At 44.0% G+C, this 15,921-nt stretch overlaps 1 protein-coding gene and 1 long non-coding RNA gene across 4 annotated transcripts in view; one reads left to right on the top strand and one right to left on the bottom strand.

Annotated features, from left to right (window-relative positions):
* TMEM91 (transmembrane protein 91) overlaps window positions 1–9,991 on the top strand; it is a 90,296-nt gene extending 80,305 nt beyond the window's left edge. For both annotated transcript variants that reach the window (XM_073549141.1, XM_073549142.1), the window contains exons 3-4: window positions 6,383–6,526; window positions 9,447–9,991. In XM_073549141.1, the coding sequence (XP_073405242.1) occupies window positions 6,383–6,526; window positions 9,447–9,605 (303 nt within the window). In that variant the 3' untranslated portion in view covers window positions 9,606–9,991. The remainder of the gene's footprint in view (window positions 1–6,382; window positions 6,527–9,446) is intronic.
* Window positions 1–15,275, bottom strand: part of LOC141051983 (uncharacterized) — a 30,062-nt gene extending 14,787 nt beyond the window's left edge. Inside the window, exons 1-2 of one of the 2 annotated variants that reach the window (XR_012220722.1) lie at window positions 15,223–15,275; window positions 11,320–11,413 (exon numbers count right to left, since the gene is read on the bottom strand). This is a non-coding gene — a long non-coding RNA (uncharacterized lncRNA). Of the gene's footprint in view, window positions 1–11,319; window positions 11,414–12,882; window positions 13,038–15,222 lie in introns of those variants that run through there. The other variant, XR_012220723.1, reaches the window with a different exon arrangement.
* Between the last annotated feature and the right edge of the window lie 646 nt (window positions 15,276–15,921).

Here is a 15,921-nt window from a genome sequence, read left to right as displayed (position 1 = left end):
TGTATGTATTAGCCTTCTCACTGAGCACTCCGCCCCTTCGCCTTAGGTGTTTTAATTGCAGCAGGATCCTACCCCTCCACAGAGATATAGACTTCAATCCAAGAGAGGATTCACATTAGGGTCCCAGAGAGATGTAGACGGTCTAAGAGAGGATTGGCATTAGGTCCTGGCAAACGAGAATCGCCTTAACGTGGCTGCCAGGTACACATGAATCGGCCTATTTATGCGCTAAGAATTCTCAATTTTTCATATTTCTAGTGCAGTAATGCAATTCAATTTTCATATTTTATGTTTGCATGCTGTAGCGCTACAGAGTGCTTCCTTATCTGTTTGATTGTATATGAGTTGGCGACTCTAGCTAAGCACCTGTTCAGACCTGATTTCTGTTTGGATGTGACGATCAGTTTTTTGATACTTAACTCCTTTCTGACATCGGGCGTAATAGTACGACGATGACAGGCTCCCTCTCTTTGATATGGTCTCTGGCGGTGAGCCCACATCGTTCCCGGCACATGCCAACTGTTTTGAACAACTGACATGTGCTTCTAACAACCTCAGGTGGAATCGCAATCCAACCACAGCTGTTAACTAGTTAAATGCCGCTGTCAGTCTCTGACAGCGGCATTTAACTTGCGCTTCCGGCAAGCGTGCTGGAAATCCGAGCCATAGGTGACCGTGTAACATGATCGCGGATCATGAGAAAGGCTTGAGAAAGGCTCAGTATGAGCTGAAACGTCGCCATGCTATGTGGGTCTGAATAAATTCCACTTTTTTCACTTTTGAATACTGGAGTGCTGCCTTCCTTTTCCTTTTTGTCTAGATAGATAGATATACACATACATACAGTGGGGAAAATAAGTATTTAGTCAGCCACCAATTGTGCAAGTTCTCCCACTTAAAAAGATGAGAGAGGCCTGTAACTGACATCATAGGTAGACCACAACTATGAGGCTATGTGCACACGTAGCGGAATTCCCACGGAAGTTACCGTGAGAATTCCGGAATTCCATTCCGTGGGAAAATCGCATTTTAAATTCCCGCGATTTTCCTGCGGAAAAACTAGCGTTTTGCAAGTGGAATTAGCTTGCAGAATACTACCGTTTTCCAAGTGATCTGTAGCATCGCTTGGAGAACTGATTGACAGGTTGGTCACACTCGTGTAACATAGTGTTTGACGAGTGTGACCAACTTTTTACTACTGAGGCTGCCTATGCAGCCTCAGTAGTAAAAAGATCTAATGTTAAAAATAAAAAAAATAAAAAATCGGGTTATATTCACCTTCCGATGTCCCGCGCAGCCTTCCCGCCCTCAGTGATACTTTCGTTCCCAGTAATGCCTTGCGAGGTCTTTGATGACGTTGAGGTCTCGCGATACTGTAACGGTCTCACGAGGAATAGGGACCGCTACAGTATCGCGAGACCTTGACGTCATCAAAGGTCTCGCAAGGCATTACTGGGAACAGGAGCATCGCTGAGGGCCGGGAAGGCTGCGCGGGACATTGGAAGGTGAATATAACCCGATTTTTTATTTTAATTCTATTTTTTACAGGGATATGGTACCCACAGCCTGGAGGAGAATCTCCTCCTTTCCTCCACCCCCTGGGTACCATCCGCAAATGTTCTGTTTACTTTTCGCATGGTGGGCACAGCCACATGCGGAAAGTAAGCAGAACAATGCATTCCTATGTGGGCGGAATTGCCGCGATTCCGCAAACTAATGAGCATGCTGCGTATTTTTCTGCGATGCGATTCTGCCACGGGAAAATCCGCAGCATTAGCACAGCACTGCGGAATCCCATAGGATTGCATGGGATGCTGTTTTTTTTTCATTTTCGCGGCAAAAACGCGTGTTAAAAACCGCCACGAAAATGAAAAAACAGGGACGTGTGAACGCAGCCTGAGAGTAAAAATGAGAACACAAATCCAGAAAATCACCTTGTCTGATTTGGCAAGATTTATTTTGCAAATTATGGTGGAAAATAAGTATTTGGTCATTAACAAAAGTTCATCTCAATATTTTGTTATATATTCTTTGTTGGCAATGACAGAGGTCAAACGTTTTCTGTAAGTCTTCACAAGGTTGGCACACACTGTTGGTCCATTCCTCCATGCAGATCTCCTCTAGAGCAGTGATGTTTTGGGCCTGTCACTGCGCAACACAGACTGTCAAATCCCTCCAAAGGTTTTCTATGGGCTTGTGATCTGGGGACTGGCTAGACCACTCCAGGACCTTCATATGCTTCTTACAAAGCCACTCATTCGTTGCCCTGGCGGTGTGCTAGGGATCATTATCATGCTGAAAGACCCATCCATGATTCATCTTCAATGCCCTTGCTGATGGAAGGAGGTTTGCACTCAAAATCTCATGATACATGGCCCCATTCATTCTTTCATGTACACAGATCAGTCATCCTGGTTCCTTTGCAGAGAAACAGCCCCAAATCATGATGTTGCCATCCTCATGCTTCACAGTAGGTTTGGTGTTCTTTGGATGCAACTCAGCATTCTGTCTCCTCCAAACACGACGAGTTTTGCTTCTACCAAACAGTTCTACTTTGGTTTCATCAGACCATATGACATTCTCCCAATACTCTTCTGGATAATCCAAATGCTCTCTAGCAAACTTCAGACGGGCCCAGACATGTACTGGCTTAAGCAGGGGGACCCATCTCGCACTGCAGGATCTGAGTCCCTGGTGGCATAGTGTGTTACTGATGGTAGCCTTTCTTACGGTGGTCCCAGCTCTATGCAGGTCATTCACTAGTTCCCCCCATGTGGTTCTGAGATTTTTGCTCACTGTTTTTGTGATCCTTTTGACCCCACAGGGGGAGATCTTTCATGGAGCCCTAGATCGAGAGAGATTATCAGTGGTCTTGTATGTCTTCCATTTTCTTATTATTGCTCCCACAATTGATTTCATCACACCAAGCTGTTTGCCTATTGCAGATTCAGTCTTCCTAGCCTGGCGCAGGGCTACAATTTTGTTTCTGATGTCCTTCGACAGCTCTTTGGTGTTCACCATAGTGGAGTTTGGAGTGTGACTGTTTGAGGTTGTGGACAGGTGTCTTTTATACTGATAAGAAATTCCAACAGTTGCCATTACTGCAGGTAGTGAGCGGAGGACAGAGAAGTTACAGGTCTGTGAGAGCCAGAAATCTTGCATGTTTTTAGGTGACCAAATAGTTATTTTCCACCATAATTTGCAAAATAAATCTTGCCAAATCAGACAAGGTGATTTTCTGGATTTGTTTTCTCATTTTGACTCTCATAGTTGTGGTCTACCTATGATGTCAATTACAGGCCTCTCTCATCTTTTTAAGTGGGAGAACTTGCACAATTGGTGGCTGACTAAATACTCTTTTCCCTACTGTAGATAGATAGACAGATGTGGAGACCCTCATGCTCTCCAGAGGTGGGACCCTTACCTATCAGACACTTCCCCATGTGTAGTAATGCATTTTTTGGGTTTTTAAGCTTCCTATAAACATTAGTTAAATGTTGGGGAATTTGGATGAGAATCCTATATTTATTGGGGCCTCTGGACGACCCCGGCAGCAGATGTGGGGGAAGCAGGGATTCTCTGTTCCTCCATGACATAAGTGGTGACTGGCAGCTACTTACCTCCCTCTTCACTATCTGAATACTGTCCTATGAGGATGGGTCTGTAAAGCATCGAGCCCGTGTTATTTAGGTGTTGGGCCCGCCTTTCATATTATCAGGCTTGGATGGATGTCGCCTTTTTCAAAGTGAATTCTATAGTATATTCCTTAACAAACGAGCCGCTTTTAACTTTTTTTTGTTAGCAAATCCCATATCTTAAAAAAAATGTGCCGAGGAGTTTTGTATGCAACATGCCTCAGGCTCCACGATTGATCATTCACCGTTGTAGACCAGGTGGAGGGGATGATAAGAATGAAAAATTCTTAACACATAAGTTTTCAAATACCATAATTGCAAAAGATGACTTTCCTTAAATGACAAAATTCTCCAACGTGTTGATAGTTCTGTCCGTAGAGGGCAGTATTATAGTTCTTAGTGCTCGTAAAGATTTACATAGTTTAGATAATTAGTCGGACCAATGGCTGACATTTTCTAAACAGTGACAGCCACTTTTGGGAGTTAAAAATTGCAGTTTTCTCCTCCACAGAAATAAGCCAGTAATACTGTACATAGTACATACTTCAGAGCTCGCAACCCATATAGTCAGTAAGGTCTATCAGGATCAGTTTCATCATCTCTAGGAAGTTTTACAAATAAAGGTTGCTAATAGGGAAACTGTTGACGAGATGCTGTTCTGTAATGTACTTAGTACTTTGAGTGCACAAGGGTGTAATTACCATTATTGTGTGTATGTCTGTCTTCAGCAGCCTTTTCACATAAATAAGCTAAGGCAATTGATTCATAAATCATTGAAGAATTGCCGTGTCTTTCTTGGAGTAATAAAAGAAAGAAGCAACCCTACTGGTTGATGTGCAGGGCCCCATGCCATGCTCCGAGTACGCCATGCACATTTTTTGTATTGTTTATTATTGCCCTTATTTTCCTATGAATGCTGAAATGCCTCCATCATGGCCACAAATGCCCTATAACAGTGTGCGCTGGCCACATATGCCTTTCTAACACTTAGTTATATGCACCCATGTATCTTTCTGTGGTAAGTGGCCACAGTCGTAATCTAGTTGCCAATGCTGGGCAGCAATTCAGTTCACGGCTTTTGACTATCTGATCATTCGTTTGTCTTATGCTACAAAAAAAAGCAGTAAATTAAATGCAGGATCCAATACCTGATCACCTGCTAGTTCATCTTCTGGCATCATGAGTGTTTATCAATGGCCGACTAATCAAATAATATTGATCTGTAGAATGGTTTATGTAAAATCCCTGCCGGGCTGGCCATACATTTAAAAGCCTATTGGGCATCAGAAGCCCAGAATGAAACCCTTCACACGGTATTTTAATTTTCTCACTTAGTCAGGAATGAAACTAATGAAACGAATCAATCATTTAATTACGGTGAGAGGGCGTCAGTCAGCGAGCACAGCTGTCAGGTATTGTGGTGCATAGATGCCATCGGGGGGATTATCCTCGCTGCTGTAGACTCGAGACTTATATAGCAAGCACAGCGCAGAGGTAGAACATATGTTCACCATTCAGTATGACATGTGGGGTATATCTCCAAGAAAACAAACAAGTAGGACCAAGAATCCCACCTCCATTCCTTTCTCCCAGCAAAAGAGGGATATTTGCCAAATTCTGGGGGTTTTATGGTTCACCCCCACTCCGTCCTTTGTTACCCTAGACCACCAGAATTTTATTAATAATCCCATCATTGATATAGGGCACTATTAACTCCTTCACCCCTTAGCCCACCAGGGAAATAAAGATGAAATTCTTCACCAGACCACCAGAGATGACTACATTATCCCAGTACTAACCTAGACCACCAAGTTAGGTTACTTCTTTATACAACGAAAGATAAATCCCATTATCATCTTCATAGACCTCCATGGATATAAACATTAACCCCATGACATACTAGGCCACAAGAAATTATTACATTATCCCCATTACTATCCACCAAGGGAGGTACCAGTTACGCGTTTACTACATTATTCCACCAGGACTTTTTCCATTAATCACCACCCTAGACCACCAGGGATATAATCAACAGTGTAAACCACCAATGGTGACTAGAAAAATCCCTTTCACTACCCATGAAGAACAAGGCTGGGAATATTAATGTATTCACTACTTTATACCAGCAGGGATAACTACATTAACTCCTTCACCACCCTAGACCACCAGAGATATAATCAACAGTGTAAACCACCAAAGGTGACTAGAGTAACCCTTTCACTATCCTACACGAACAAGAATGGGAATATTAACGTATTCACTACATCAACTCCTTCACCACCCTAGACAACCAGGGATATAAACATTAAACTCATTATGAGCTTAGAGATGATTACATTAACCTCTTCGCTACCCTAGACCACCAAAATACAAACCATTAACCCGTTTACTACTTTATACCACCAGGAAGTTTTCCCAGGGATTTCTTCAACCCCTTCACCAACCTAGACCACCAGGGATATAAAAATTAACCCACTTTGTAACCGAGGCCACAAGAGATGACTATATTACTTTTTTTCACTACACTAGACCAACAAGGGAAGGACTATTGACTCCTTCACTTTACGCCACCAGTGATATCGCCATTAACCCCTAGACTGCAAGGGATATGAACAATAAACCCATTTAATTGCAATTTTTGCCGTTTCGTTATATATATGCCTTGAGATATCCGTTAGGTTGTGTGCACATAAGTGGATATTCTGTTATTATATGTGTCTGGTCATCTTCCCTGTCTATCTTCACAGAACGATTCATCCAGTGACAGCGACACAGACAGTGAGAGTCACTTCTCTCTGCTCCTGCCCCAGGATTACCTGGGACTCGCTGTCTTCTCCATGTTGTGCTGTTTCTGGCCCCTGGGCATTGCTGCTTTCTTCCTATCACAAAAGGTAAGAACCGATGATAGTGATTTTTTTGTTACTGCTGTTTGATCTGGAAAATGTGGAATAAGAGAAAAACAAGAAAGAAATATAAAAGGTTTGGGGTAAAGAAAACAATGGCTTGGTGCTTTCCTAAGCTTGTGCACATTCCCAGGAGTAGGGGTCTATAGCAGGACCCCGACATCCTCCAAGAGCCTGGCACAGATTTCCTCTTCTCCACTTGACCATTGGGGCCTTCAATAACATTGCAGTTTTTGGAGCTATGGAGACCCCCAAATTGGTTAGAAATAGTGACCCCATCATTATAGGTCCATCCTAAGCTGCTCATGACTTTTGGGTTGGATTTCCAATGTAGGACCACCCCATATGATCTGTCCTCGCCAAGGCTATGCGAAAGGTACATGGTTTACATATAGGAAAGCTCTTGGTGGCCATAGACCAAGAAATGTTCAAACTTTTTACACCCTCCGCGGTTTTCCAAATTCATAGGAATTTTCAAAATATCAGGACACACAGAGAAGACTGTGAAAAAAGCCATACAACTCCATGACTGCCCACAAAGCCGGTTTTCATGGCAATAATTGCTGCCTATATGTTTATCGTGACTTCAGCCGATGATTCTCTTTCAAGGTCAAAGGCTGCGCTTAAAATTTTCTTCCCGCTGAGTAAACTCACTTCATCCTGCACGCTATGGACCAGGCGGTAGTTCACCACATACATAATGAATGTCGCCCACGCTGTAGCCAGGGGGGATTCTGGAAGGCTATGTACATCTATGCATAAAAATATAATGAGAGGGAATGGTCTTGAAAGCATAAGTTGATTTTATAGTGCCGTTTTACGTTATATGAGTAGCTATCATCTACATTCAGCGCTTCATAACTTTCCTTGTGATGATCTTTAGGCTCCTATTGCCATAGGATAGCGTTTATATGACCAATCATCCACCTGACTAAGATCAGGGTCACACGGGCGTATTTCATGGTCCGTATGTGGCTAAACACACTAATTTCAGGAGGACCTGCCAACTCTATTGTGCATGACGGCCTCACCAACTCACACCTGTCAGATAATGTCGAGAAAGAAGGATCAGACATGTTGAATCTTTCATACCCAGTCCTTTCAAAATTCCATTGTCTCTCCATTCAGAACACATGCATGCTCTAACAAACTGAGAGTGCATGTGTATGGAGTAATCGGCCCAACGAGCATTAGGTCAGTAGCTACTTAAGCTATGGCTACCTTCATCCCGTAAAGGATATGAAAGAAATCTTGATAGATCATGATAAGAAATTCTTTAGAAAGAGGAGCTGGCAAATCTCCATGGTGCTGCAAGGTTTTTGGTGTGTGCACAAATGCAAATTCAGGGGGCCGGTAGGGGCATGGAGGAGGTGTGTATGAGGCGTGGTAGAGGTGGTGAAGGAGGTAACAGGTGTGGTAAAGATGTGAAGGAGGTGTGTAAGAGACTTGAGAGATGTTTAAGGAAGTAACAGGCGTGGTAGAGGTGTGAAGGAGGTAACAGGCGTCGTAGAGGTGTGAAGGAGGTAACAGGCGTCGTAAAGGTGTGTAAGAGGCTTGGTAGAGGTCTGATAGAGGTTAACAGGCATGCTAGAGGTGTGAAGGCGGTAACAGGCGTGGTAGAGGTGTGAAGGAGGTAATAGGCATGGTAGAGTTGTGTAAGAGGCTTGGTGGAGGTGTAAAGGAGGTAACAGGCGTGGTAGAGGTGTGGAGGTAACAGGCGTGGTAGACGTGTGTAAGAGGCTTGGTAGAAGTGTAGAGTAGGTAACAGGCATGGTAGAGGTGTGTAAGAGGCTTAGTAGAGGTGTGATAGAGGTAACAGGCGTAGAAGAGGTGCGAAAGCTGAAGGCGGTAACAGGCATGGTAGAGGTGTGAAGGAGGTAACAGGCGTGGTAGACGTGTGTAAGAGGCTTGGTAGAAGTGTAGAGTAGGTAACAGGCATGGTAGAAGTGTGTAAGAGGCTTAGTAGAGGTGTGATAGAGGTAACAGGCGTAGAAGAGGTGCGAAAGCTGAAGGCGGTAACAGGCATGGTAGAGGTGTGAAGGAGGTAACAGGCGTGGTAGACGTGTGTAAGAGGCTTGGTAGAAGTGTAGAGTAGGTAACAGGCGTGGTAGAGGTGTGTAAGAGGCTTGGTAGAGGTGTGATAGAAGTAACAGGCGTAGTAGAGGTGCAAAGGCTGAAGGCGGTAACAGGCGTGGTAGAGGTGTGAAGGGGGTAACAGGTGTGGTAGACCTGTGTAAGAGGCTTGGTAAAGGTGTAAAGGAGGTAAGAGGCGTGCTAGAGGTGTGTAAGAGGCTTGGTAGAGATATGAAAGAGGTTTGTAAAAGCCTTGGTAGAGGTGTGAAGGAGATGTGTAAGAGTCATTTTAGAGGTGTAAAGGTGGTGTGAAGGAGGCGTGGTAGAGGTGTGAATGAGAGAGGAGCTGTGTATGAGGCACAGTAGTGGTGTGAAGAAGGTGTGTAAGAGGTATGATAGAGGGGTGAAGGAGGTCTGTAAGAGTCATGGCAGAGGGGTGAAGGGGGTTTGTTGGAGGCTTGGTAGAAATGTAAAGGAGGTGTGTAAGAGGTATGGTGGAGGTGTGAAGGAAGTATGGTTGGAGGTCTGAAGGAGGTGTGTAAGAGGCATGCTGGAGGTGTGAAGGAGGTGTGAAAGAGGCATGATGGAGGTCTGAAGGAGGTGTGTAAGAGACATGGTAGAGGTGTGAAGGAGGTGTGTAAGAGACATGGTAGAGGTGTGAAGGAGGTATGTAAGAGGCATGGTAGAGATATGGAAGTTAGAAGTTTGATGGGGTATGGACTGAAAATGGTGTGTTCATTGAAAACCAAATTTTGTCGATGTACTTGGGGTACTATGAACACTTTTTCTGTCATTACTTTACATTCTAGTAATGGATTCTCACCTTTCTCTACAGACCAACAAGGCCTCAGCTCAAGGTGACTACCATGGGGCAAGTGTGGCTTCCAGACAAACTTTTCTGCTGGCCGTTCTGTCTATCTTCCTTGGCATTTGCACCTACGTGGGTGCGGTGGTGGCCCTCATTGCATATCTGTCTAACAGAGCACCAACCTAGGACATATTTCCCTAAGAACATCGCTGCTCTACATAAAACCATCTGTAGGAACGGACCACCGATCGCCTACACTGGATGCCCATTGGGGCTCATACACAGAGTGTTCCATTGGACGCACTTTCATCATTCATGACCCAGGCGGACCATCCTTGTCTTATTTATCCTGTCCTGTATCGGATCATGTCCAGACATGTCCGTTCATTCACGAGACCCGATCACCTGGAAATTGACCACTAGGAAGGAGCGGGATTAAACATATTATTTCATTATTTTGCAATGATTGTAAGTTGGATGATAATGACATTGCTGCCTGATAATTTCTATGTTATTTCACTATGTGTACAGGAATAACCTTATTAAATTCATATCTTCCAGAAAAACAAAAATTGGGAAGAGCTTTATTTGTGTTTCTTCTTGTAAGTAGCTGATTAAAATACTGAGTTATCAGAGATTGTACAAAATCAAAGGGATTAGATAAACAAAAAAATCTTTAAAAAAAACAGCGCCACCTTTGTCGATAGGATATGTCTGGTATTGCAACTCTGCTCCTTTCACTTGAATGAACTGCAATACCGGACACAGCCCATGGGCAGGAGTAGCGCTATTGCACTGTTGGTTTGGCGCTGCTGCCCCTTCATGATTGGTGGGTGGCCCAGAGACTGATCCTACAGCAATCATCAAAGGGAATGTGTCATCAGAAAAAAAATATTCTTTACATCAGATTTTGTACTTTTGTTCCATTTTTTCATATGACTGTATTAAAAATAAATGTTAAAAATTTGTAATTTACTCAGTAGCCACTAGGCCTAATATTAGACTCCTACCTTATGCTGCGAGCATGGACAAAGGCAGTAATAGACTGACTCAGACTGAACAGTATTTAATGAGCATGCACTCATCGAGGCAATTGTCATTGTATAGGAGGAGGTGAGCTGTGATATCACCTGTTGTGAATGGTGGATCCTGTGTTATCTGTTGTATATGGAGGTGTTATCAGTAATTGCACAGGAGAAGGAGGTGAGTTGTGACATCACCTATTGTAAATGGTCGATCCTGTGTTATCTACTGTATATAGAGGTCTTATCAGTCATTATACAGGAGGAGGTGAGCTGTGACATCACCTATTATGAATGGTGGATTATGTGTTATCTACTGTATATAGTGGTCTTATTAGTCATTATACAGGAGGAGGTGAGCTGTGACATCACCTATTATGAATGGTGGATTCTGTGTTATCTACTGTATATAGAGGTGTTATCTGTCATTGTACAGGAGGAGAATGTGAGCTGTGACATCACCTATTGGGAATGGTGGATCCCGTGTTATCTACTGTATATACAGGTGTTATCAGTCATTGTACAGGAGGAGGTGAACTGTGACACCACCTATTGTGGATGGTGGATCCTGTGTTATCTTCTGTACTTAGAGGTGTTATCTGTCATTGTACAGGAGGAGGTGAGCTGTGACATCACCTATTGTGAATGGTGGATCCTGTATTATCTACTGTATATAGAGGTGTTATCAGCCATTGTAATCCTGTCTGTGATGATAATAAGACTGCTGAAAACTCTTAAATTCTAATGCCTTGTGTGAATTTTTCTTTAAATTATAAATAGTGATGTGGAAAACTAAAAAAAAATTACCAAACATTTTAAAAAAATACATTTGACAAAAAACATTAATTTAACAAATAGGTTTTCTGGTGACATATTACCTTAAGTGATGGCAAATCCCAGCGATTACACTTTGTAAAATAGTAATAACCCTTTAATGCAGCTTTGCAGGCCCATGACGTATATTCAGTGGATCTACAGGGAAGAAAACAGAACATTAATTGGACCTAAATATTTACCGTACATTTTTTTGTGAAATAAAGGGAACCAGTATTAGGAGCCAGTTTTGCCCCTTATTACCTATGAATAGGTCCCTGTATCTTTAGCTGGCGGGTTGCGTACCTGGCGGCCCATGGGTGAGAATGGACCCCTTATTTCTCTTGGCCCCTGACAGTGCCATGTACTGTTGGATTTCTTTGCCGGCATTCTGAACACTCGGAACATTTCATACATTGTACACGATACATTGTGCTAATTACTGAACCGATATTAATATTTTACGACATTCCGCAGACTGATGACATTGCTATCCGAGCCTCCGGTCTGACGTGTCCTTCCTGCCGGCATCTTAGCATGACACTTTCAAGGATAATGAACTCGCACAGAGACATCTTACTAACACTTTCCATTCTCCCCGTGCCCTTGAGTAGATATAACGAACAATCCGCGGTTTGTCCCTGATTATCTGGATGACAAAATGCTTAATCGGCATTAGTGCAGTGAGCGCAGGGCAGTAGTGCCCCCCTACCCTCCAGCCGTCAGTGACTGATATAGGTGGCCGTATCAATATTCATCTGCACAGAATTTATGTTTTCTTTAAGAAATAGCGCCAATCTGGTCAACAGTCTGTATTCGGTATTGCAGTTCAGCCGCAACATCACATATAGCCAACGCCCGATGCACAAGAGTGTCGCTCCTGTAATTCTTCACTAAAATGTTGTGCTTATCAGGTTATAAACATCTCATTAAATCAGATTTTTTTTCTGCTTGCATTCACCACTAGGGGGAGCTCACTGTATACAAATGCATACCGCTCTCATTGAAGATCTACATAAATGTGTACAATGTGAGCCCCCTAGTGGTGACTAACTGCAGAAAAAAAATAAGCATTTGTAAAGGTTCTGTCAACTCTTCTATCATGTTGACCTGTGTTGTGCAGTTCCTCTGTTATTCTTCCTGGAAATCTATAAATTAATTGTCTTCTGGGTTTTACCAGCAGGGAGGTTGTCAGCCCAATATAGGTTCACACTGTCCAAGCAGTGCTGCAATTACCACATTCTAGGACACACCTCTTTGAAAAGGACAAATGGTAACACCCAATTGTCAATTTCCTCGCTAGTTTTCTAAGAAATAACAGAGGAAAGGCACAATTTATGCAAAAAGGTGCTCCAGAATATTTAGTCTAGGTCAGGAGATACCTGTCAGGAAAGATGACAGCCCTTTTCTTACTCTATAGTTCCAACTACCCACACCACAGAGTGTGAGAGTTGATGGGTACTAGGACCCCCCATAAGTGCATGTTTACTTTCTTTTAGCCAAGGCTGGAGGTCCATGCTAAAAGCAGTTTTGAACAGGAGTAAAGCAGATTAACTGACCACATACTAAACATTATATGCACATTTAAAGAGAACCTGTCACTTGTTAAAAATATGTATTTTATTTACCTGGTGTAAATACCGCTGTTCTCCTGAATGTTTTTCTTTTGTTCCTGCGCCTCTCGATTCCTAAGATACGGGCTTATATGTAAGGCAACTCTTATTAGTGGGTGTGAGGCGCCTGCAGGAGAGATTTGAAGGTCACGCCCACTTGGATAAAAGCACTAGAATTATAGACAGGGAAGATGAGGTCATATCTCAGGAAAGGAGAGGTGCAGGAACAACATTGCCAGATTCAGGAGAACAGCGGCGTTTACACCGGGTTAAAAAAAATACATATTCTTGACAAGTGACAGGTCCTCTTTAATGTATTTTCTGTCTTCCCATTGTTTGTGCTGTATTTATGTAGGAAGCGTCAGTAGACTTGTCAGGCCATGCAGAAGAAATGTCATGGGTCACAGTCTATGAGACGTCTACAGCTTCCACACTTTTGGAGTAGGCTGGGGCGATAATGGGTGAACACTTCCCATCTACCTGATGGATGGCGCTCACATTTATAGCTGTCAATTAACCCATTCAGGCAGGAAAAAATTAAATGAGAATGTTCCTCCACGTCACACCAGAGCAGTTATAACTTAAAAGGGTTTATCACACAAAAACACTCAGATCTCTGGAACCTGAGTGGTAATAAGCAGCCTGCGACCACCGCCAGCACAACCTCCTATATGGAAATGCATCTACAATGTCGGTGATTTGCTCTGCGCTGACCCATAATTCTCAGTACAGAGCTCGGTAATTGTAGCACACAGTGCAACAGAGCAGAACACTGCAGGCTGGGGACGTGCAGGAGAATACTTATAGGCATTGGGGCCCAGTCTGGGTATTTACTGGTTTTTAGGGGTCCTGGAAAAAAAGTAACTGCCGGGTTGTCAGGTGCAGCAGTGGGGTACAGCCGTGGTGCAGTCACATAACTGTGCTGGAAAGGATAATTATCAGGATAACTGTTCACTGGTTCATCTGTGAAGGCACAACAAAAACTATTGCTGGAATGTGAAATGTTACTCTTATTATCTATCTATCTATCTATCTATCTATCTATCTATCTATCTATCATCTATCTATCTATTATCTATCTATTATCTATCTATCATCTATCTATGTATTATCATCTATCTATTATCTATCTATCATCTATCTATCTATCTATCTATCTATGTATTATCATCTATCTATCATCTATCTATCTATTATCTATCTATTATGCATTATCTATCTACTAGATGGAGGCCAGATACTATTGCATTGGGAGGGCAGTAATGTCACGATGGGGACAGGCTTTGCAGCGTTGAGAATCTCCCCCCGCCATGTGCTCACCCACCTATCCACTCTCTCTTTCCCCATGTGCTGACTTCTCCCTTCTGTGCTCTCTTCTTTGACCTGTCTACCCCATGTGCAATCCCCCTTGTCTGCTGTCTCTCTCCTTCACTGACATTACAGCAGGAGATCGCAGAGGATACATTTTGTGAGGTAAAATATTGTTTAAAAACAGTCAGTGAAATATTTTACCTCACAAAATGAATCCTCTGTGATCCCCTGCTGTAATGTCAGTATTGTCTTTTGCTTCCTCCCCTGCCCAGGAGATGTGGTATGCTCCGTACACGGTCAGACACAGACAATGTTTAAAATGAACTTTTGTTCATGGGAAAACCCCTTTAATGTGACCGTCTTCCTCTGCCTGTAGACACGTCTCGCATTGGCCGCCGGGATCAGCCGAATGATTCACTGTGCCTGCACGGAATTCGCGCAGGCGCAGTAAATCAGACCGCCGCCATCTTTGCGCAGACAGATAGTGGTGGTCACATTAAAACTGCTCATGTCCTCCTCCTGTACAAAGATGGCAGCGGTCAGTGAATCATTCGGCTGATCCTGGCGGCGGTGTGTTTGCAATGGTGTTCCACTTGTGGTACAGCGCAAGAGGCTGCATACGGCGTATACAATGTGTGTGTGTTGTGTATGGCATATACAGAGCGTGTGTGTGTTGGTGTTCCGCTGGTGGTAACGTGCAAGAGGCTGGTACCACCAGCAGTTTCCATGTTGAGACACCCATCACTTGGGTGTCCCAATATGGCGGTCGGTGAACTTCCACCGCCAGGCCCGGATTGGTAATATAAACAACCGGGCATTTTCCCGCTGGGCCGCTGTCAAGTGGGACGAAGACGGCAGCGCCCGATCATCTGGCCACTTGCCAGCTGATGCGGCCACTGGCCTGGCTGTTGCTCCTGCCGCCGGCCCTCTGTGGGCACGGCAGTTATAGTTTCCAACCCACCCGCAATGCAGGGAGATAAGCCGCCAAGCCCCCCCTCACACACCCCATCCTCAATGTAGCATCAGACCCCCCCAGCCACTCACAGCATCGCTTGCCTGCTCTCTTCTCTGTTCGTAGGACCTGTGATGAGGTCACAGGAGGGGAGGAGTCAGGGGTCACATGATCAGGAGCCTTTGTCCAGACCCCTGATCATGTGACCCCTGACTCCGCCCCTCCTGTGATCTCATCACAGGTCCTGTGTGCTCAGCCTTGCCTCTTGGTGTCTGCAAGACTCTGCTGTGCTGTTGTCATGGTGCTGGATGAGGTAAGTATGTGTGGGGTCAGGAGGGGTTTACAGGGTAGATGTAGCAGAGCTGTGTGTGTATGAGGTGTACGGAGCGGAGCCGTGTGTGTACGAGGTGTACGGAGTGGAGCCGTGTGTGTGCGAGGTGTATGGAGAGGAGCTGTGTGTGTATGAGGTGTACGGAACAGAGCCGCGTGTACGAGATGTATGGAACAGAGCCGCGACGCAGTCTTTGTCCCTCTTTCCCTTCTTCAAAAGTTTGGAGGTATGATAGGGGCAGCTATGACCAGGGGGTCTGGTTGCCCAATGGATAGCAGTTCTGCCAAGAATTCTGTCACCGTGCGTACAAAAGGGGACAGAGCTTTGGGAGGGAGGAGTACTGCAACTAAAAGCAATAAATAGGACTGAGCTGAAATCCTGGGCACAGCTCTGACTACATGTTATATAGTCGTGTTAATCTCCTCTCACTTCTTGTAAACTACAACTGTACAAAAATATT

The sequence above is a fragment of the Dendrobates tinctorius genome, unplaced genomic scaffold, assembly GCF_039654945.1.
Source record: "Dendrobates tinctorius isolate UK_male_01 unplaced genomic scaffold, ASM3965494v1 ptg000158l, whole genome shotgun sequence".
NCBI classification, from domain to species: Eukaryota; Metazoa; Chordata; class Amphibia; order Anura; family Dendrobatidae; genus Dendrobates; species Dendrobates tinctorius.
This window is presented reverse-complemented; position numbering and strand designations above follow the sequence as displayed.